This window comes from Pseudopipra pipra, chromosome 8 (assembly GCF_036250125.1).
Source record: "Pseudopipra pipra isolate bDixPip1 chromosome 8, bDixPip1.hap1, whole genome shotgun sequence".
Taxonomy (NCBI): Eukaryota; Metazoa; Chordata; class Aves; order Passeriformes; family Pipridae; genus Pseudopipra; species Pseudopipra pipra.
Genome location: NC_087556.1, coordinates 22951319 through 22973035, shown reverse-complemented (window position 1 = coordinate 22973035; position 21717 = coordinate 22951319). Strand labels below are relative to the sequence as shown.

The 21717-nt window shown below is 59.5% G+C and overlaps 2 protein-coding genes across 2 annotated transcripts; one reads left to right on the top strand and one right to left on the bottom strand.

The window, feature by feature from the left end:
- Positions 1–99: 99 nt before the first annotated feature.
- On the bottom strand, positions 100–15324 carry MMS19 (MMS19 homolog, cytosolic iron-sulfur assembly component). The gene is made up of 31 exons (XM_064663075.1): positions 15172–15324; positions 11451–11499; positions 10604–10704; positions 8998–9083; positions 8507–8581; positions 7900–7969; positions 7580–7708; positions 7310–7371; positions 6962–7048; positions 6598–6672; positions 6260–6337; positions 5814–5952; positions 5349–5503; positions 5067–5145; positions 4706–4831; positions 4335–4416; positions 3899–3996; positions 3400–3537; positions 3012–3167; positions 2670–2769; positions 2416–2518; positions 2235–2309; positions 1986–2112; positions 1801–1901; positions 1669–1725; positions 1372–1558; positions 1177–1259; positions 914–1078; positions 774–833; positions 552–652; positions 100–466 (listed from the first exon to the last, which is right to left on the bottom strand). Exons 1-31 carry the CDS (start codon positions 15272–15274, stop codon positions 439–441), a joined length of 3075 nt encoding a protein of 1024 aa, XP_064519145.1. The 5' UTR covers positions 15275–15324; the 3' UTR covers positions 100–438.
- Positions 15325–15382: 58 nt separating this feature from the next.
- Positions 15383–20700, top strand: UBTD1 (ubiquitin domain containing 1). The gene is made up of 3 exons (XM_064663094.1): positions 15383–15541; positions 19407–19634; positions 19864–20700. Exons 1-3 carry the CDS (start codon positions 15472–15474, stop codon positions 20247–20249), a joined length of 684 nt encoding a protein of 227 aa, XP_064519164.1. The 5' UTR covers positions 15383–15471; the 3' UTR covers positions 20250–20700.
- Positions 20701–21717: the final 1017 nt, after the last annotated feature.

Sequence of the window (21717 nt, the reverse complement as noted above, 5' to 3'; positions counted from 1 at the left end):
AAGAGGATAAAGGGCATATAACCAGCAGCACCTTAAGCTGCTCAACATACAGAAGGGCACTGAAGTCCCAGCCTGAGCTGCATGGAGACCCTCGGAGCATTACCAAAACAGATATATTTATTCCTCTGGCACGTGGGTTATTACACACCACATGTGTGCACAGACCTGTCCTTTCCACTCACATGTGGTGGGTCTGTCCATCACTGTCCCTGGCTGCAGCAGAGGGTGGACAAGCCATGAGCAGCACAGCTCCTTCCCTGCTGTGGGTGCTGGGAAGGTGCTGCAGTGAGAGGTGCTTTCTGCCGGCCTCCATGCTTCAGCCCTGGCACTCAGGGCAGCACTGGGCTCCGAGGGTCCATGGCATCAGTTGGATGGCTTGGCAGGTTAGCAGGGCACCAGTCAGATTGTCGGTCAGCACAGGAAGGGAATGCAGGGCACTCACCTGCCTGGGCTCCCCAGCAGGAACCTGTGGGGACAGAGAAGGTGCCATCAGCTGTGTTCTGTAAACGTGGGCACCCTCCCCCTCAGCAGCTCCTGCCACACACACTCACCATTCCCCCCGTGCTGCCACTGCCTCCTTCCGCACCAGTCTCTTTTTGTCATCCAAAGGCTTGGCCAGTGCCCGGATAACTCGGGCCTTATATGGGAGTAGCTGTAGGACAGAAGGGGATCTTAGTGAGAGAACTAGGTGCTGGCTGCCCCCCAGGAGGTTTGGGACCCCCTTGCCCCTCTACATGCAGGAGCAGGCAGCAGGGCGCTGCAGGAGCACTTACCACTGGTGTGGGCAGGCAGGTGAGCGCATGGGCACAGCGCAGGGCAGCGATGCGGACAGCCTGGAACAGACAGGGCTGAGGGCAGCACAAGGGGGTGGCGGAAAGTGGCATGGCTGGGAGGAAGGAGGGGGTGCACGCACCATGGTGGGGCTGGAGGTGAGGTTGAGGAACTTGGTGACCAGTGTGTCGACATGCAGGCTCATGATCTGGGGAGCTTCGAGCAGCAGCGGCTGGAGGCAGCTCAGTGTGGAGAGCTGAACCACACGGTCTGAGCAGGACAAGGCCTCAAGCAGGAGGGAAAGCAGCTGCAGAGAGGGAAGGATACAGGAGTCATGAATAACCCCAAACCATACACTCCGCAGTGTCACAGCTCCCCCTGCCTGCCGCCAAGGCTGGCTCTTACCGTGGGCAACTCTGTCACCAGCACAGGTTTGGGGAGGTGGTTGAGCACATGGGACAGGCCCTTCAGGTAATTGGCCTTCACGTCTGTGGAAAGCAGAGGTGGTCACAAGCAGCCAGGAGAAGGGGGGGATGCTGGCTTAGGTCCCCTGGGTAAGGGGTCAGGGATGGTGAGGCCAGGCTAGGGGTGGCCTCTCACCGGGACCAGCCCTGTGGAAGCCCTGCACCAGCTTGGGGACGTTGTCAGTGAAGAAGCGCTGGCGGAACATGATGCGCACATCAGCGTGGCAGCCCTTGTGCAGCACGTCCGGGGACTCCGCCATGAGCAAGGAGAAGCCGTCGGCCGCAGCTGGGCCCAGCTCCATGTCACCCAGCAGGCCCAGCAGCTGTGAGGGAGAGAGCCCTGAGAAGGAGTGCCCTGCTGCTGGGAGTCCGCAGCCAGATGTGGGGAGCAAGGCAGGTTTCTCAGACACTACCCAGCCCCACCACTGCCTACCTTGTCTGTCAGGCAGGAGCTCAGGGGGTGGTAGCGCAGCACCAGGGCTTTGGTCACCTGTGCAGGCAGAACAGTCAATGCCAGGCTGGCCCCTCCTGCCCCTCTGGCTCACACATCCAGGGTAGGCCTTACCCAGAGCAGCAAGGTGAGTGCCTGCGTTCGGCAGGGTCCCTCCGCAAGGCTGGGCTCCATCCTGTTCACTGCAAGCTGCAGGATCTCATCCAGCTGCTGCCCTGGGGACACAGAAGGGACAGGCTGAGCCATTCTCCCTTCCAGTAGTGGGCAGGGACCCACAGCATCTACCCCAGCTCACTTACCTGCGGGGTGCTTGTTCACCAGCCCTGCAAAGCACTTGGCAGCTGTGGTGGCTGTGAAAGGGCAGTTGCAGGAGCAGCTCAGTGCCAGCAGCTCCCGGAGCAACCATTCCTGCTGAGGAACTGCCACCTGGAAGAGACATGGATTGTTTTATGGCCCAGGGCTACAACTGCTCTCTCCTCCTGCCTGTGGACACAGGCTGGAGGGTGCCTGGGCAGGGCTCCTCTCCACCCTGCTCCCCACCAACATACATTGCGGGGCAAGGAGCAGACGAAGGCCATGAGGAGGGCGACCAGGCGTCTCTGTGCCTCCAAGCACTCCCCATCCTGTGAGGGAAGAACAGTGCCCATGTCAGAGTCCTTACTGCCAGCCTATGCCAATATCCTCATTCTCTGCCCATTCTGGTGCCCCAGCCCCAGTCACCAAACACACCCCAAAAGGCTGGAAGGAGCAAGGAAAACTGTTCTGGGGTAGGAAGGAGACCTCTCCATTCAGAAAGAGGGGGACCACATGAGACACGCTCTGGGCAGCCAGCCTAGGAGAAAAGAAATGTTGCAATGTGCTGCTCTGGGAGGGTTACCAGAGCTCCTGAGTACCTCCCAGGAGGCAGAGATGGCAGCAGGGGGCACACGGCCTGCCCCCTCCCCACGATGGAGTGTCCAGCTTCCCACCCAAGCATCACTCACTCAGGGCTCAGGTGAGTGGTGGCAGCGCTGATGACAGGGACCATGGCCGCCAGCACCTCTTCCTCCAGCAGTGCCTTGCCCAGCAGCTGGTGGGTGCTCTCTGCAGGTAGTGGGAGGAAAGGAACTTGCTGGAGCCTGCTGTCCAGAGGGAGGAGGCAGGCACAACTCACTGAACCCACACTGGACTGGGGCAGGGCTCTGGGGCAGTGTGATGGAGCAGCAGGGCCCACAGTCACCCATGGGTGCCAGAGGGCATCAGCAGTAGTGCTGACTGCAGAGTCAGGGACTCCAGAGAGCCTGGGAGCTGCCTGCCCTCCCCTCCCACTCCAGCCCTACACTTACCTTGCATGGCTGCCTGCACAGCCATGGCCAGGAGGCATGGCACCACCGTCTGGTGGAAGTACCAGCAGCCCTCTGCATCCTGCTGGCACTGCAGGGCCACACGGTGCAGGCTCTGGCACACAGAGACCACGTCCTGGGTGTTCCCGGCCTTGCTCCCTGCAGGGCACAGTCACCATCACATCAAATAGCCTCAGCACCCAGCCCCCTGATCGGCACCAGGAACCCAGGACAAGGCAGCCCTCCTGACTCCCACGCCACTGGTGGGATTCACAGCCCAGCTCTGGGCTCCTTGCACGACTTCCAATCTGACTCTCCCAGCCATCACCAGTAACAGAGGTAGCTCCTGCCCAGACACACTCCATGGAGCTGCCTGCTGTGGCTCCTTTACCTTTCTGCACCTTCTGGAGATGCTGCAGCAGGACAGGGACAGTCTCCCTCACAATGCTGGTGTGGGTGGACACGGCTGCCAGGGCCTGCAGGCAGCGCTGCTGCAGGGAGCAGTGGCTGTGGGAGCTCTCCTCCTGCTCTGAAGAGGAAACACACCTCAGAGAGGGACTGGGGTGACCCCAGGCCGCCTCGCCCAAGGGCAGTCAGGGACCAGACCCTGCCAGGATGGATGAGGTGAGGCAGCACAGCAGACCCAGCCTGTGCCAGGCCCAAGGCACTCTGCCTGCTGCAGCTGGGCAGCTCCTCCCCATGAGGGTGATCCTGGCCACATGGGCTGGCTGCCTGACAGCCACAGCCTTCCCTGTGCCAACACACTGGGAGTATCCCAAGGAGAGCCACCAACCTACACCGTGTGGCACAGCCCCACTGCCTGGCAGGAACTGAATGGGGACAGGACAAACTTCACTCCAAAACCAGACATTGCTCCCTCTCAGCCCTACCTGACTGCAGCTCCTTTTCAAGCCTGGGTACCATGTGTCCAGAGAAAACATTTGGGTAGATGGGGGCCAAGGACCCAGCTGCCTCCATCGCTGCTTCACTGCCAGGATGGGAAGAGAGTAGGAAAGATGACATGAGGAATGCAAACTTGGGCCTGCTTGTACACCAGCTGCACAGACCTGAATGTGCCTCCAGAAACTCATTTCTCAGCAATTTGTCTTTTTCACCCTTCTGGCAGGCAGAGCAGAGCTCCCTGATTTGACAGGCCCAGACTTTCTAATTTCCACCCCATGAATTGCCTGGTTTATCCCACATGGTCTTTTAGTTCAGAGAGCCCCTGTGCCTTCTCCAGACTATAGCCCGTCTCTGCAGCAAAGCCAGGATTTGTTCCTCCTCCCAGAATGTGGGTGACTGCAGTGGTGCCAGCCCATCTCTCACCTGCTCTGGGAATCCTCCTCATGAAGAGCGAGACGGATGAGGTGATCCACAACCAGCTCCAGGTCAGAGGAAGACAAGAAGCCTGGAACAAGAGCCGTAGAGGAATACTGCCCTCAGCCAAAGGCAAAGATGCCGATATTCTGGCCAGCATCCTTCCCCCTCATCCAGGCTAGCAGCATCACAGCAGCATAGGAAATGCCAGAGATACAAAGTACTCAGCAAAGACAGGCAAGAGAGTGACCGAGTGTCCCTAGTGCTCATGGCTTAGGTAGAAAATGCTGCAACTACTACAGGAAGCAGACAAGGACATCCCATCTCCCAGAAGAGTGTGACACCTCCCTCTGCCTCCCCAAGGGAAACAAGGCACCAACCTTGAAGGGAGCCCAGGAGAGTCAATGCCTTGATCCCAACCAGCTGCAGCTGCACACTGGGATCCGTCAGCGCCGAGAACACCACAGAACAAACCGAGCCTTGGAGTGACAGCAGAGTGCTCTCATCTGGAGAGAGAGGCATGGTGTCACTGCACAGCCACCACCACGGCACCTGACAGACCCTTTCTGGGGCCCTGCAGTTGACACCCAACCATGCAAGGATCCCGGGAGATGGCAGGGGGTCGTACATGCAGCCACCCTTATCAGTGAACTTTCCTTGTCTGTCAACATACAGGAAAGTGAGGTCAGAACCAGCAGTCCCCGGGACACGGGTGCCTCCAGAGGAACCAGCCACCCTCACCTTCTTCCACATGTCCCCACTTCTGCTGCAACTCGAGGAAGCCCAGCAGCATTTCCAGGATTGTCCTCCTCTGGCTGCTCTACAGGGACACAAAGGCATAACCCAGATCACCCTTGCTGCTGGGACACAGCTGCATCTTGGCCCAGCGCTGAGAGGCCACAGGGTGCCCATGGGACAAGGGAAGGGCATCCACTTAGACACCCTGCTCCCACCAAGCGCTGCATAGCCAATGGGTGCACTCAGCCCCACTGCCTGTGCTGGCAGAGCCCGGGTGCCCCTCACCTGCGTGTGCTTGGTGTACTGCTCCAGCAGCAGGGGCAGGACACTGTGGGTGACACGGTAGTAGGTGCGGAGGGAGGCACCCGCTGCTGCCTGCAAGAGTTTGGCACTGGGCCACACCAGCTTCATGTCGGGCTCGCACAGATGGTGCCTGCAATCTGAGATAGGTTGGGCGTCAGCTGCACCGGCGCAGAGCTCCTCTGCCTTGCGTGCAGGGAGGCAGCTGATAGCTGGGCTGGGACGTGCTGCTGGGGCGCAGCTTTGGACACCCAATCCCAGCAGAAAGGAAAGCAGCTCAATCCCCTTCTCCTCCCTTCCTGCAGCCAATTACCTTGGAGAAGATGAAAGTGGCTGTGAGGACTAGAAAGAGAAGAAAGGCTTGAAAGAGAAGTGGAGGGCAGATCTCTAGCTAGGAGGATGCTTTCAGGCCTAGCTGCTCAGGACAGGGTAGGTCTCTCTGCTAGCTACCTTGCAGGATGCTGCTGAGGAAGGAATCCAGCAGATCCTCGGCATCGGAGCTGAGCACGGAGCGGGAGAGGCAGGCAGAGAGGGCATGCAGTGCAGCCAGGCATTCTGTCTCAATCTTTTCACTCGCTGTCTGGAACACCTGCAGGAGAGGCCGTGGAATGACCTGAGTTCCATGCTGATCCCAACCACAGGCTTCAGGCTCCGAACACAGGCTGAAGGGTTCAGGCTCTCGCCTCACTTCCCACGTGATTTGAACACGTGATGCGTGTGTGGCACATCCAAGCCCCAGGGACATGCTGATAGGGCTGGCCTGTCCCCTCCACTTCTCAGCTGGAGCTGTTCAAGGTCACAGGGGCAGGTTGCTGGGAGATATGGGGCCCACCTGGTCTGGCCATGAGCTCCTGCTCAACAGAAGCCCAGCTGTGGTAGAGCCCTGCAGTACTCACCTCTCTGCGCAGGGATGACCAGAGGCTGGGGAGGAATTCCTGCAGCTCCTTCTGCCCGTAGATGGCACAGCAGGCAGTCTGCAAGAAGGAGCCAGGAGAAAACATCACAGAGAAGCCAGTATCAGGAGGACACAATGCAGGGACACTGCCCATCCCGGCAGGCTCAGATTGAGCTGCACGAATCACTCAAGAGAGAGAAAAACAGGAAAGAGTGATGCAGGCCAAACCAGGACTCTGGAACTTGTGGGTCTGCAAGGGAGAGTCTCTGGCAGACAGGGACAAGGGCTCAGAGCTGGCTGGCAGCTGCAGGCTGAAGGGAGTAGGGGAGCCCTCCTTACCAGAGTCTGCAGGGAGTCAAGCTTGGCACTTTGCAGTTCTGAGTCCAACTTCTCAATAAGCAGAGGGAGAAGAAACTGCAGAGAGAGGCACTTACACTCAGTCCACCCTTTGCACCACCTCATCCATGGCCCTGCAGGACTGCAAGCTCAGCCTCTGCCAGGAGAGTAGAGGTGGAGAGGTAGCTGCAACAGGCAGATCCTTCCTAGGAGCACTCTCTCCATGCCCAGTCCTAGCAGAAGACAGAGTGCCCTACTGCAAGCTCCTGGTCCCAGTTGCCTGCATCCCACAGAGCCACAGCAGGAGCTGCAGCACTACTAAAGGCAGCCTGTGCTCAGGGAACAAGGGTGCTCAAGAACCCCCTACCTCAGCAAATTGGGGTGTAGAGGCCAGTACAGCCCGGAGACTCAGGATCAGGTCTTCTCTCTGGATGCCATGAGGATCATTGGGGGGCTGGAAAGGAAGCAGAGAGCAGGTCACCCACCAGTTAGGAAACATCCCAACCCAGCCATCAGCCGAGGCTGCATCGCCTCATCTCTAGCAAGGCAGCAGCGATGCCAGTCACTGCAGTCAGCTGTGCACCAGCCTGTCCAGCTGGGTACCACAGCTCAACACTGCCAAGACTCTTGCCCACCCTCTCCTCCCATTCCACAAAGGGGACACGACCCCCTGAGAAAACACCAGAAGGTATAGGCACACGGCAGACTCACTCACTGGAGTAAAATCAACAGGGAAGTAGCAGGATGTAACTTCAAACAGCTCCTCCACAAAGGGACCTGCAGGGAGGAGAAGAGGGAGTGAGCAGAGATGCTGGGCAAAAAAGGCCCAGCAGCTGTGTCTAGCACCCATGACAGGCTGGCTCTGCAGCTCTTAAAGCATGTCAGGGACCACCCCACTCTCGGCCAGACCCAAGAGCCATCCCTCTAACGGCTCAAAGAAAAGGGACATGTCTCCCAGTCAGCTCAGCAGCAGGCTCACGCTCACCCAGGGCATAGTCCTTGGTAATGAGATCACGCACGATCTGGAAGGCCACCAGCAGATTGCGGGGATCCTTCTCTCCATCCATGACCTGGATGAAGCCAAAGGTGAAGTCGGCACCCAGGCCCTTCAGCTCTGCAGAAAGAAGGAGCATGAGCAGGTGCAGGACACCAGACCATACCAACATGGCATTAAATCAGCCCAGTTTCCCCAGCCCCACAGTCCTTTTCCAGCTCTCCCAGCCACAGAGCCCTTGGAGAAGGCAAAAGTGAGCCATTTTCCCAGTCTCAACAACCCCAGAGTGGTTCTGGCATCTACCCCCTCACCTTCCTCCCTGGTGCTCATGAAGTTGGTGATGATGCTGTAGACTGTGTGTCGGTCCAGCTGCAGCAAGGACTGGAGGGAAGAGCAGAGCAATCAAAACCAGCCTTTACCCAGGGCAGCACCACTGCCCACCGGCAGCACATGCCCTTGAGGAGAAGGCAGGACCCCCAGAAGCTCAGCTGCTGCTTCCTGGCATGCAGATCCCATTTATCACATGTAAAGTGTGCACATGCCTATGCAATGGCACCTGAACATGACTGTGTCCATCACTGCATGAATGCACCATCAGTCACATCAGGGCCATGCATTACGTTCAAGGCACTGCCAGCATAAACAATCCTAAACTGGAGGAGAATTGGCTGGGGGCACTTAAATATAGCCTGGAGAATGGAGCCAAAGGGCATAATTCCCCCAGGGCTGAGAGAAGAGAGGACAAGGGCCAACCAGGATCCTCAGCTGCTGTCTGCCTCTCGCTCTACAGTGACCCAATGCTGTCTCTAAGCTCTGCAGAAGCACTGCACTGAATGTGGCCTGTCCTCAGGGCAGGCAGGCCATCCCCAGACACAAAGGGAACAGGGATCAAGGAAGATGAGAAATCACATTGCTCACCTGCACATGTACTTCCTGGAAAATGGCTTTGAGCACAGACACCGCTAGCCCTGGGGACAGCACCTCACACATGCTCTGGGAACAGGAGAAAAAAAGCAAGAATAGAAAACCATTATGGCAGCCACATAACAGAGCTCCTGCCTCCACACAGCAGCTGCCTGCAGGATCCTCTCTCATAACAGGGAGAGCTCACCACCCCCTCCCCAAACAGGACAGGACAAGATGCCCATCATCTATGCTGTTCCCCAGGGTAACCAGGGAATCCTTGCCCCAGTACCAGAACAGGGCAGGAAATCCAGGTAGTCTCCTCTCCCTGGCTCCTCTGCAAAGGGCACAGCAAGAGCACAGAGGAGACAGGGCAGTGTTGCTAGATGGGCTGAAAGAGATGAACCCTGCTTGACATGCTGCTCCAACCTGTACCCAGGTGTTGCACCTCCCAACACCATTCTGGAGTGCATCCCTGCACTGTGGGCTGGGGAGCACGAGCTCACCAGGGCTCGGAGTCCCTGGAGCACTGATGGGATCACCAGGTGATGGTCCTGCAGCCGGCTCTCGTAGAACAGGACGAGATGCAGCACTGTCAGAAAGAGACACCAACATGTGTTAGCCACAGGAAATGCAGCTGCTGTGTGCTGCCCCCAGCTCAACTACAAGCTGACGAATTAAGAGCGAGCACATCTTGCATTGCTAAATGGGAAGAACTGCCACTGTTGGGTGCACCCACCTGGCTCCAACAACCGCGCCCTCCCCCCCGTGAGCAGCCCACGCGTGACCACAGCAGGGCAGCAGCAGCCTCTGGCTGCTGCAAAGATGCTGGAGCTGCCCGAGAGGCATTTGCCCTGGCCTGTCCAGACATGTGTGGCAACAGAGCAGCAGACGTCTGCTCAGCAGAGGCTGGAGGATATCATCGGGTGGGGCTCAGGATTGGAGCAGGAGCTCCGGCTTCCCAGCTTCCTCGCACTTGGCTCCACAACACGTTCCCAGCCCCTGAGTCACGGCCACGGGCACCTTCACACCCCGGCCCTGGGGAGTGGTAGCAGGAAGCAAACTGGAAGAGCCGGCTAGCAGCATCCTGTGCCCACAGCTGCTGCAGAAACTCACCCCTCCAGGAGGCAGCCTGACGCAGTGCTTGAGAAATGAACTGCATGAGGAGGGACATGAGGCCCTAACCCAGCTCACTCCCCTTGCTCAGCTGCCTGACTCTGCCAGGCATCCCCACTGAACCTCCCCTCTTCTGGCTGCCCCTCCAGAGCACCCCAGTTCCCACCACAGTCATCACACCCGACTCCAGATACTCCAGTAGATAAGTCTCTACGCACAGCTGCTCTTAGCCCTGCCTGGCTCATGTCTGAGCCTTACAGAGAGCCAAATGCTAAGGACTAAGCACCTTTTACTTCCATACTTCCCTTCCTCCTCCTTACTTACTAGCTGGGCCCCACTGTCTTGCCAGCCTGCTGGCAGAGGTTCAGCTTCCCATCTGCAAGGCTCCCAGGTCCAAGCTAAAGTCTGTCAGCATTTACTGGCCTCCCCTACTGCCAGCCAGTTGCTACAGGGCATTTAACAGAGCCAGACCTTCTCCTTGCCTCCATGAACAGGGCATCTTCCTCTCCCCACTCCGGTCCCCCACTCCACTCTCATCCTTACACTGATCTCCCCTTCTTCCCAGACCCCCGAGTTAACTGAGGTTCCCCCTGAGTTAACACGGGCAGGCTGCAGGGCTGCAGCATGACTTGCTGTGTGAAGGGCTGTTTTCCTGCACTGAATCACCACCCAAGGATTTTTGACACAGAGGTGTGTCCCCAAGGTGTCCCACGTGGCGCTGAGCACACCGGGGTATGCAACACTGTCACACTGTCAGGGGCACCCCCTGTAGCCCAGGGCTTTGGCGTGTTCAGAAAGTGAACCGAATTGCATGGTGAGGTTGGCAAAAAGGCTGCAGCGTGAAGCCTCATGCCCTCCTTGAACTTTGATTCTTGACAGATGTGTACAGAGTTGTCATGGTGCTAAATCAATCCCTTTGCCAACTGCAGGACAGAAACTTTAGTGGCACAGGCTTTACCCCCAGCCAGCCACTCGAGGGCCCAGAGCAGCCCTTACCTTCCTTCTCCTGGAGCGTGGAGTAACACTGGAGCAGGACTTGTGATAACAGCTGGATGCCTCGCCCTCGCGTCCGAGGATCTGTGTTCTCCAGGCAGAACCTAGGCCAAGCAGGGAGAAAGCCCAAGGGGCCTATTGTGAGCAGGGACACCCAAGCAGGAAGTACATCCTGAGCAGACACATTACAAAAACAAAGAGGTGCCACTCTCTGGGCAGGGTGGCCCAATCCTGCCTGACTTTCCAGCAGGGTGGGAGCAGACTCCTTTGCCCCTGATGGTGCTGCATGCACCTGGCCCCAGAGCCACACAGAAAGAAATCCAGGTCCCCGAGGAGGACCAAAGAAATTGCCCTTGCATGATGCTCCGAAGATCATAGGGGTCAAAAAAGAGTAAAACCTCTTACAAGCTGGGCAAACTCACACTCCCCACCTTGGGAGAAAAAAGGCCAGGCCATGACAGCCTGGAAACAGAAGCAAAAGCTGAGTGCCAGCCAACTCATGACACGGTGCTGTGCAGCTGTGTGCTCAGGCAGCTGCTGCTGGGGACAGCCCCAGCTGAGAAGTGCCCTGCAGCTCACTGCCTGCCACAACACCTCCCCTCGGTCCTGGGAGAGCATCAAGAGCTGCTCCAGCTCTTCTCTTTCTCAAACAGCTCCCATGTCTAGGGAGGGTAAAACACCACTTGGGCCCTCTGCTGTGAGCAGACAACATCCTGCGCACTGTGCTGTGTCTACCAGTGCTGAAGCTCGTCCTGGACGAGCACACTTTTCCTTCTAACTGTGCCTCCTCCTGGGAATGTCCCCTGCAAGGCCCTTACCTGATGTATAACATGCATAAAGCTTTTCTTACCCCAGGGCTTCCACAAGCTGCAGCACTGTCCACTTTCCATCTTTCACCCCTGAAAAAAGGAGGTAAAGAGAGTGAACCAAAGAGACTCCCAGACTATCAGGCAGGCATGGTGCTGGAGATGGATGCTGGGAAGCATCCTGGCACCATGGTGGGAAAGGCTGTTTGGTGCTGGTTCTTCACTAAGCACTGAACGAGCCATGTGCACTTAGCTGGTGGAGCTGCCTCCAGCCCTGCCTGCAAACATGTCTGAGACCAAGAGCTGCCTCGACTGGATCAGAGCTGAGAGCAGACAGCCAGGGGAGAACCTGCCTGCATTTTGCCTCTACCCTCTCCCCACAGCCTGGCTGTATCTATTACCAATGTGTGGCTTCTGAGAGAAGCCTCACTGTGCTCCACTTTGCTGAGACACTAAAAACCACTTGTCCAATGTGAGCAAGCTGGGAGGAGACAGAGGGCAGCTCCCCAGGTGCTTCCTGAGGGAGAACTGGCCGAGCAAACAGCCCAGACAATAGCGATCACCCAGCTTCCCACTTTGGCTCCATCACCTCCACACTGTGCTGAACAACACCTGCACAAACTCCTTCCAAGACGGTGGGCAGGGAGAAAGGCAGCTTTGTGGTCAGAGGAAGACAACATGCTAGGACTCACTCCTGAAGTCTGTTTCCAGCTCTGACTCAGACACCTCATCAGGTTGCCTCATTCACCTCCTGCCTCCATACGCTTGCAACTCAACTGGGGGAAGAGTCACTCCTCAGGAGGCTTTGGTAAGGACCTGCTGCATCCTACAAGAACCTTTGCAGAAGGGCAGGTTGTCCGTTCCCACCCCCCGCTGCCAATGCGGTACCTTCCCAGAAGGAAAGCGCTGTGTGTGTCCTCTGGTCTGACGTGGGGTAGGAGACAAGGGATTGCCTTACCTTCAAACCCCCTAACCTGCAGCTCAGGTTGCCACCTGAGACAAGGGACATTGCTGGGAAACAAGCAGCACCCCTCACTCTCTATGCAGATAAAACAGCACTCTGCCTCCCCCAAAAAACAATCACCTTCCAGACACCAAGACTCACTGTCTTTTCCCAGGAGCACTTCTGGGTATTCCAGAGGGGCCTGCTTATCCTTCCACCCTGTTGAATCTACATGACTGACAGGGCACACCCTCTCAGAAGCCCAAGGCTTTCCCAGGCCTTGTCCCAGCTAGTGTCTCCCACTCTTGCAAGCATTTATTGTCTCTTCCTAAGCAGTTAATTCCAGTATTAAGTCACACTGTTCATCAGAGAGCTGTCTCTGAGGATGGGATGACAGTGTTTTCTGACAGCAGGCAGCCCAGACTCCAGAGATAGAGCTTCCAATCCCACCTGACGCAGCAGGGAGAGGCAGCCTGGACTGAGGGACAGAAGAGATAAAGGGAGCTGTGCAGAAGAAGAGCCCAGCAGGTTTCAAGAGTCGACAGGCCCAGACTGAACAGGGGGTGCCTTGACTGACAGCCATAAGGTGCTGGCAAAGTTTCTTGCAGAATATCAACAGTGAAACAGCAAGTGGACGCTGTGCACCAGCCAAAGCAGAGTGGGCCACTGGGAGAGCTTGGATGGCCCCTCCACACCCAACATCCCACTCTGCAAGCTCATGAAGAGCCCTCAAGTCTCTATACCACCATGGAGAAGGTCTGAGATAAACGCTGTCTCTGCAGCCAAATGCTCTGCCTCTCTGTGTCTGCAGAGACCAAAAGCAGCTTCTACACAAAGCTGCTGGTTCCCTACACAACAGGAAAGAGTTGCAGTGTGATGATCAAATCACAGCCGGGTACTGATGCTCCCTGTGAGCAGCAGCAGCGAGGTCAGCAGCCCCTTGGCTCAGCTCAGGGAGGGAGTTCACTCTGTCCTCAGGGACTTGGCTGTGACCACCTTCACCTCACGTGGCGTGGCCACCCGGCCCTGGCAGGACCTGCGAGCACAGGCTCTGCTCCCAGGCAGTGCCGTGGTGTGAGCGCGAGCACAGCTGACTGGACCTGCCTCATCAGCACGGCAGGCACATGGTGAGCCCGAGAAACTGCTGCCTCCACATCTGGCAGCAGCACTTATGTCCCCAAGGTTAATGATGCACCTTGAATCCCAGCTCTCCCTGTACCAGGAGGGGTTGCCTTCCTGCTCTGGGATTCCTGTAGTCCCAGAGGCAAAACAGAAGCGTATCAATCACCCTGTGCTAGACTGCTACTCTGAACCAACCTGTTCCCTTTCCTAACAGGTCTGTCCCCCCTTTCACACAGTGTCCTCCTAGGTATTAATCACTTCTGCAGGCCTTCCATTCTTGTCTTCCCCACACCCTCAAAACACGAGCACAGCAATCATAGGGAACGTGTGATGAATTCTGTGACAGTGGTATCCTTCTCTCCCCATCTTTTAATAAAGACAAGTTCAGTCTCCTCCTGCTACCCACTGACCTGTGCAGCCCAAGCTGCCTGTGACAGCACCAAAGCCTTTCTGCCACTTGCCAATTTATGCTCCTTTTAGTCTTCAGCAATACACAGGGAAGCTCAATGTGTTTCTCCCAACAATTACACAACAGCCATGAGGTTAGGAAAAAACCTTCCCTTTTACTCAAGGATATGTGGTGCAATTTAATCCTTTCTGATGTGTGGTTCTGTGTGAAGTCAGAAGGGCTGAAGGACACTTCCCAGCCCCCCCCATTTGTCCAGGTGGGTCTGTCACAAGTGTCACAGTCTGAGGAGAGCTGAGAGGGGAGGACGGGCAATTCCCTTTGTATGTCTTCCAAGAGACAAAGCTTTCTCTGGGCATTTATGTAACACAACCACAGATGACAACAGCAGTTATAAGGTTATCCTTCCCTGCATCCATCCTACATATGCCACAGACCTTGTGCAACTCTTCTACAATTTCTTAAATGTCACACAGTACACAGCAAGTGAATTTCTCCAAATTTCCTTAGCATTTTCTTCACTCCACGTCACACAGGCCACTGGGTCACCTTCCCGTTTTGCCAGCTCATCTCATCATCAAGATACCATGGATCAGTTCACAATCCATGAGCTTTGGGAAAGGTCTATAAGCTACCCCTCTATATAATGCAACCTACATAATCTTTCTCTGCTCTCTCAGCTCCTTCCTGAAACATGCTGAAGCCACTGCCTAGAAACACAAACATGCCGCCTTATGCTTAGAAAGCCAAGGTCCTGAAGCTGCAACTTCCCTAATGTAACAAAGTCACCAAATTGCTGCTCCAAGCAGAAAGACAAATTATCCAAAAGCCTCAAGCCCTGCTAGGAAAGGAGGAGAAACCGTAGTGAGGGCAGTCAGAGCCTGGGCCCCAGAAGCAGGGGCCAGTACAGCAGTCACCTCCCACAGCACCTCAGCCAGGCCAGGAGCTCCCTCCCCACTGGCGTATTCAATGCCACCCTCTTCTCCCTCACCCCTGGAGCCCCCCGCTGCTGTCCCACTCCTGCCCCATATGTCCCTCCCAACGCCCAGCTCGCACTGCAGCACAGCCTATTCCCTTGTGCCCTGCCCCGCACAGCAGCCCAACCCACGGCCACGCTCCTCCCCTCCCCTCCCCTCCCCACCCCACCCCGCCCTGCCCCACGCTCCCCCTCAGAGCCCTCCCCACACCTCTACATGACCCGCCCGGCCGCACCCACGCCCGCCCCAGGCCCAGCCCGGCCCCGCCGCCGTGCTCAAGCCCAAGCCCCGCCCTGTGGCCGCACTCCGCCCGCTACCTGCCGCCACCTCCGCGGCGCGGCCGTCCTGCTGCCCGGCCACGAAATCCCGGACGGAGGCGGCGAGCGGCTCCATCCCCGCCCCGGCCCCGGCCGCCGCCATGACACCCGCGCGCAGGGCCGCGGCCTGGTGTGCCCCCCTGTGGTCCCGCCGTGCGCACGCGCGGGGGGGCGGTGCCGGCGGTCACGTGTGCCGGGGGGCGGGGCGGCCCCGCGCGCACAGGGGGCCCCGCGCGCACGGGCGGGCGCAGCGCGGAGCCGGCGCGGCCCCGATGCCGAGCGCCGCCGCTTGGCCCCGCCATGGGCGGCTGCGTGGGGCGGCAGCGCCGGGAGCGGCCCGCCGGCGGCGGCAACACCCGCAAGCGAGCAGGTGAGCGGGGGCCGTCCCGCCCGGGCACCCCCGCGGTCGCGGACACTGGTAGGGGGGGCTGTCCCGTGTGCCCCTGGGGGTGGCGGGCGCGGGGGGGGGAGCGCGGGCACCGGAGGGGCGCAGTCCGCAACGGGACAGCTCCCCCCGCGCCCGAACCCGGGAGCCTCTTTGTGCCTTCGGGGGTCCCCGGACAGCGGGGGTCCCAGTGCGATGCGCGGCCCCGGGAGCGGGCAGGCACCTCGGCTCCCGTCCCAGAGGCTTTGCGGGGTCAGAGCTGGGGTGCGCGGCGCGTCCAGCCCAGCCCTTGCAGTTCCCGGCTCCTCCCGGTGAGGTGGTGTCCCGGGGAGGCTGCGGGCTGGCTGGTGTCCCCGGTTTGGGCTCGGCAGGGTCCCTTGGCATGGCGCGGTCCTGCCTGCCCAGGATCCCTGCTGCCCCTACACTGGGCTGCTGCTGGCGGTCGCGACCCCGTCCCGGCTGTCCCGGAGCTTCGGGAGGTGCGGGGTGGCAGGGAGCGGCTGCGCCGATCCGGAGAGCAGCGGCGGTGCGGGGGCACTGGTGCAGCCCCGCGGCCCCCCGGAGTTCCCGGAGCCGGATACCCAGGTGCCACCAGGCGCTTCCCCGTGATGCAGCCCTGGGGGGTCCCGGAGGCCGCGGGGACTGACAGGCAGGGCTGACTTTCGGCGGAGGGGCCGTGGGCCGGCGGGATGAATCACGCCTTCCCCTCGCCGCCTCCCCGGCCGGTGCCGTCGCAGCCGGTAATTACCGTGTTTATGGCAGAGCGGTGGTGGGCGGCGGGAGAGGAGGGGCAGGAAGCGTGTGCCCGGGACGGGGCGCCCCGGCCCTCGCCCGCAGCTGAGATGCGGGAGGGAAGGGCGTTTTCCCGTGGGACGGTGCCCGCTGCTCCGGCAGCACGTGCAGAGTGCCGTGGGTGCCGGGCCCGGCTGTGCCCGTGGGCAGCCGCCCCCACCGCACGGGGCTCCAGATGTGCCAGCCTGCCCCGGGGACGTACAGCTGGTGTGGGTTGGGGTGATGCCCCCCCCCATGCAGCTGCAGCCCCCCCACCCCGGCACACTTTGCCCCCAGGGGTGCAAGTGCCCTCTTGTGGGTGTCAGTGAGGCCTGAGGTCCCTGACCGACTGTTCCTTCAGCTCAGGGGGGATGTGGGGGCATTGCCTCATAAGGCTGCTGTGGCAGGGGGTGGGGTCAAATCCCAACATCTGGATCTGTGCGCTCCCCTCCTGTTGCAGGCAACAACTGACTGCAGAGCCCGTGTCTCCATCCCCACTTCTTGCCCCCCGTCAGGCTTTTCTGGGATGGATCACAGTCCCCTCCTGGTACCCCTGGCAGCTGCTGCTGCATTCTTGCAGTGTGTCCCTTCCTGGGAGAGCAGGGCTGTCCTCGATGCCCAGGCTGGATCCCGCTATTTCTTTCATGGTGCTACCAGCCCACGGGAGCTGCTCAGCAGGTGGTGGAGGATGAAGCAAGGCTACAGCTACCCTCACCTGCAGTACAGGGACACTGCTCTGGGCCAGCAGGTCCCAGTACTCAAGGATCTGCCACAGGTGGGGAGGGGGCCTCTGCCTGCCCACCTCTGCTGCCAGAGGGGCGCTGCTAAGCAGCGCGTCTGCCTGGCTGGCTCCTGCCCTGGCTGGGGCTTGCTGTGACCCCCTGCGAAAGGGTCCTGTGAGGGCTCCCTGCAGCAGGTGACAGTGTTGTCCCTGGGGTGGCCAGCTTACCACAGCAGGAACAGGGGATGCTGGTGGTGTGCAGCATCCCAACCCTGCCTGGCCCAGGAAGGGACCAGCCAGCAGTGCTGGAAGCAGTGTTGTGTACCATCTGGCTGGCATGTTCTCCAGGGCCTCCTCTAGGACCTGTTGGCTGGGGCTGCCTGGGGCTCCTGCTGGGCAGGGAGCAAGCCCCAGGGCAGGGGAGCCTCTGGGGCACAGCCTCCTGCTTGGAGATCTGCACACCAGGGCACCATGGGGGGCCAAGCTGCGGGTACGGGTACAGTGCTGCAGGCACAGGGCAGGAGGCAGGCAGGCTGCCAGCCAGATCCTGTTGGCTCGAGTCCGGGCACAGCGAGCGGACGGACCTGTCTGGTGGTGCTGCTGTGGAGGGTTGCACAAGGGGCCAGGAATAGAGCAGCGGGAGGTGATTAGAAGGTGTGGGGCCCGACTGGGTGGCAGCAATAAATAGACGAGGCTTAAGCCCCTGCCTACCTGGGCAAGGCTGCTGGGCATGCCTGTCCACACGAGGCAGCCACAGCCTGTCCCTGCTCCCTGCCATGGCTGAACCCCATGGTTCTGATCCTGCTGCCTCCCCTGGGCCAGCCTCTTTCCTTTGCTGTGAGCAGAGCTGAGGGAATGGTACTGGTTGGGAATCCTGGCTGTGAGGACACGTGCCCCAGCCAGGTGGCCACAGCAGAGTGGGGACATGATCCTGGACATGTCCTTCAAGCTGGCTGTGGCCACTTCTACACTGCCCTCCTGGGGCAGGTGCCGCCTCTGACCTTGCTCTGTCCTGTGGTGCTGCAAATCCCTCTGGCCCAGCACCGTGACTGCTGAATCGGCAGCACTGGCTGCTGCTGGCTGCCCTTGCTGCTCCAGGGATGCGGGCAGGATGCTGCCTGCCAGGGATGCTCAATGCCCAGCCCTGGAGTAGCTGAGCTCCTGTGCCCCTTGAGGATCTCTGGAGTGAATGCCACATGTGTGTCCAGCTCTGGGCTGGGTTCTCACCGGGAAGAAGATGCTATGCTGGCTCCAGTGGTCTTGGGTGGGGTGGGACAGAGCTGGTACAAAAAAAAAAAGGTCATGTAGTTCCTTGTGTCACCACACACTTGCCCCAGAACAGTTGCCTGGGGAACATGGCTCAACCCACAGCTGGCAGTGGTGGCTGTCCCCCCTGGCTGTGGTATGTGGCATCACCTTGCCTGGCAAGTCACTGTATGGGCACAGATATCCTTCCTGCCTGACTGGAGCCTCACTTTCCCTGTGCCCTGTCCATGCAGGACGGGTGCTGCCTGGCCCCAGGGAGAGGGGTGACAGGAAGGAGCTGTTGTCACTCTTTGTCCCCAGCTCAGCTGGGAGTGACAACAGCTCCTTCCTGCACCATGCATCCGGCCCAGCCGTGGGGCCGATGGGACAGGGCTGTTCCCACGAGGCCACAGCCCGGTGCAGGAAGGGCATGGTGGTGTTGGACTGGCATGGGAGTGGCCCAGATCCCTGAGCAGTGCTGGCTGCTGAGGGTCTCTGGGAACATGGTTGGGGGCTGTTTTGTGGGGAACCAGCTCAGTTCAGCCCATTGCTGGGGCAGCTGTGGGCTGGCAGCCCTCCACCTTCCATGCCCTCTGCCCCCCTGATGCCCTGGACACTGTGTGCCTGCTGTCTTGCCTGCAGCTGGTCCCTGTCATCCCGGGGTGGGCAGAGGAGACTGTGAAGTCCTGACCCCCCTCTGCTGCAGCTCAGCCTCCGTAATCCCCTTCTCATTCCGACTGACCAGCTTATTTCCTGGCTAATTCCCCAAGCTATAAATACTGCTCTGCCTCAAAGGGCCCTGAAGCCCCGTGGCCACCTCATGGGGCAGCAACTGGTCCCCCTAACATAGGGGCAAGAGCCCTTGTCCTTTCTGAGGGCAAAGGGTGTCACTTGTGGGAGCAACTGCTATGGGGCCAGTGAGATCTTGGGCAGGGCTAGCTCTAGCCCAGTTTGCCCGGCTGCAGTGGGGACTGTCCTTCACCAGGCAGGGTGATCCCTCAGACCTTTGCTGGGGTGTGAGGGGTCCCCAGTTATATGTGGATATGGGGAAATGGGTGGCTCAGGGCCCAAGGGAGAGCCCTGTCCCTTGGCTGAGTATCCCCCCCTCCCCAGGCCGCAATGAGCCCCTGAAGAAGGAGTGTCCCAAGTGGAAGAGCGATTACCCCATGACAGATGGGCAGCTGCGCAGCAAGCGGGACGAGTTTTGGGACACGGCACCCGCCTTTGAGGGCCGCAAGGAGATCTGGGATGCCCTGAAGGCAGCTGCCTATGCCGTGGAAGCCAATGACCACAGCCTGGCCCAGGCTATCCTCGATGGAGCCAGCATCACCCTGCCCCACGGTGAGAGTCAGCTTTGGGGGTGTGGGTGGGGTGGGTGCTGAGTGACTCATATCTGGGCACGCGAGGATCCTAGGCTGGAGTGGAGAGGGACACACAACTGCCATCCACATGGCTCAGCCCAGCCAAGGGGGCCAAGGCAGGCTTTGCCACACTGCGTGGGGTGGCCCTGTCCCTATTTGGGTGGTCCATGGGGATGACCTCCCTCAGCATATCCTCCTACTGTCCCCAGGGTCCCTGACGGAGTGCTATGATGAGCTGGGCAACCGGTACCAGCTGCCTGTCTACTGCCTGGCACCTCCCGTCAACCTGATCCTGGAACGGAGTGAGGAGGAGGCCGTGGAGCCGGCTGAGCCCCTGCCCAATACCCGGCGGGAGTTCACCCTCAAAGTACGGCTCTCCACCGGCAAGGACCTGCGGCTCAGCGCCAGCATGGGCGACACCATCGGGCAGCTGAAGAAGCAGCTGCAGGCACAGGAGGGCATTGACCTGGCCTGGCAGCGCTGGTTTTTCTCAGGCAAGCTGCTCACTGACCGCACACGACTGCAGGAGACCAAGATCCAGAAGGATTTTGTTGTGCAAGTGATTGTCAACCAACCCCTGCCACCCAGGAACTGAGCCACCCCCCCACTGGTTGAGGGGAGAGGGGAAGGGGCTGGGGGACAGTGGCACCTCTGGGGATGTCCCATGCTATGTTCCAGCCCTGCTGGAGGCGGAGCAGCCCCTGCTCCCCCCTGAGGCTGCCCCCTGCCAGGGGGACCCGCCAGGAAGGTTTGCATGGGGCTCTGCCACCGCAGTGGCCCCTCTTGCCTGGGAACACGGGCAGGCGCCGTGTTTTCTGCAGGAGGTTCGAGACCAAATGTGTCTGGGGCTGGGGCTCCTCTGCCAGGCTGTGCCGGTGGGGAGAGGCTGTGACCCACTGGGCTCCGGCTCCCCCTGGCCTGGAGACCTGTGGGATGCTGGGCTGGGTGGAGATGTCTCCCCTTTGTACATAGTCTGTATTTATCAATAAAGCCTTTTCATCCTTTCTCTGGCCTCAGGAACAGGCTGGAGGGGGCTGTCACCCACAGTGCCAGGAGGTCCCCATGCCTGTCCTATATCTGCTCTCATGTCAGGATAAGCATAGGGTGGCCGAGGGTAGCCTGGACACCCCAGCTCTGCTGCCTAGTGCTGCCCTGATCCTGTCCTGCCAGCTCCAGCCCTTTGCCTGCCTGGACCCTTCCCCAGCACATCCTCCCACTGTCATCCTGGCTGCCTCTCAGTGTGGGATGACCACCTCCCTTTCCCAATGCTTCCCCTCTGGAGGTTTAAGCCTGTGTCTGCCCTGGGGCCAGGTGGGACAGTCCATGGAGGGGGAAAATCCCAGGACCACCTTCATGGCCTGTCCTGGTAAAAATAGTGCCTTTGTCACCTGAGGGTGGCCCTGGGGACTGCTCAGGAGGGTGACAGTGACGTGTTGCCATCTGTCCCTCCCCCAGGTCCTGTGTTGGGGGATAGTGCCCAGCGCATTAACTGTTCCGGCACAGGGCAGTGCTGGCCTCATCTTACAAGGGGAGAGTGCTCAGAAGGGTTGAACAATGTTCCTGCTGCCGGGAATAGCTGCCAGCTCTGCCTGTTAGCTCCATGTGAGGCCAGTCCTGCTGCCAGGCTGCCGTGTGCAGTGGAGGAGACCGGACAGCCACAGAGACCCTTGGCAGGGCTGCTCGGAATGTTCCACACCTGAGGTCATCCTCTAAAGCAGCACAGAGGGGCCATGACTTCTGGCATCCCATGCTGCCTGCTGCTGGTTGAGAGGCTTGAGAGGACCACTGCCTCCTGTGGGAGTGGGTAGCCCCCTCAGTGCCAGGTGCTAGGAAGCCTTGGGCAACGCTGGTAGCTGCTGCAGCATCTGGTTGCACAGAGATGGGGTAAAGGGAACCATGGGGAGCTTCTTGGATGCCTAGAATGGGTTGCACAGGCATTGTGCCTTTGGGATGACCCCGGATCATGTCCCTGCTCTGCTGAGCCCCTCTTGACTGGCTGCCATGAGTTCTGTGTACCCCAGCTCCCTATTACAAATACAGGAGTACTGGGCAACCCGTGGGGT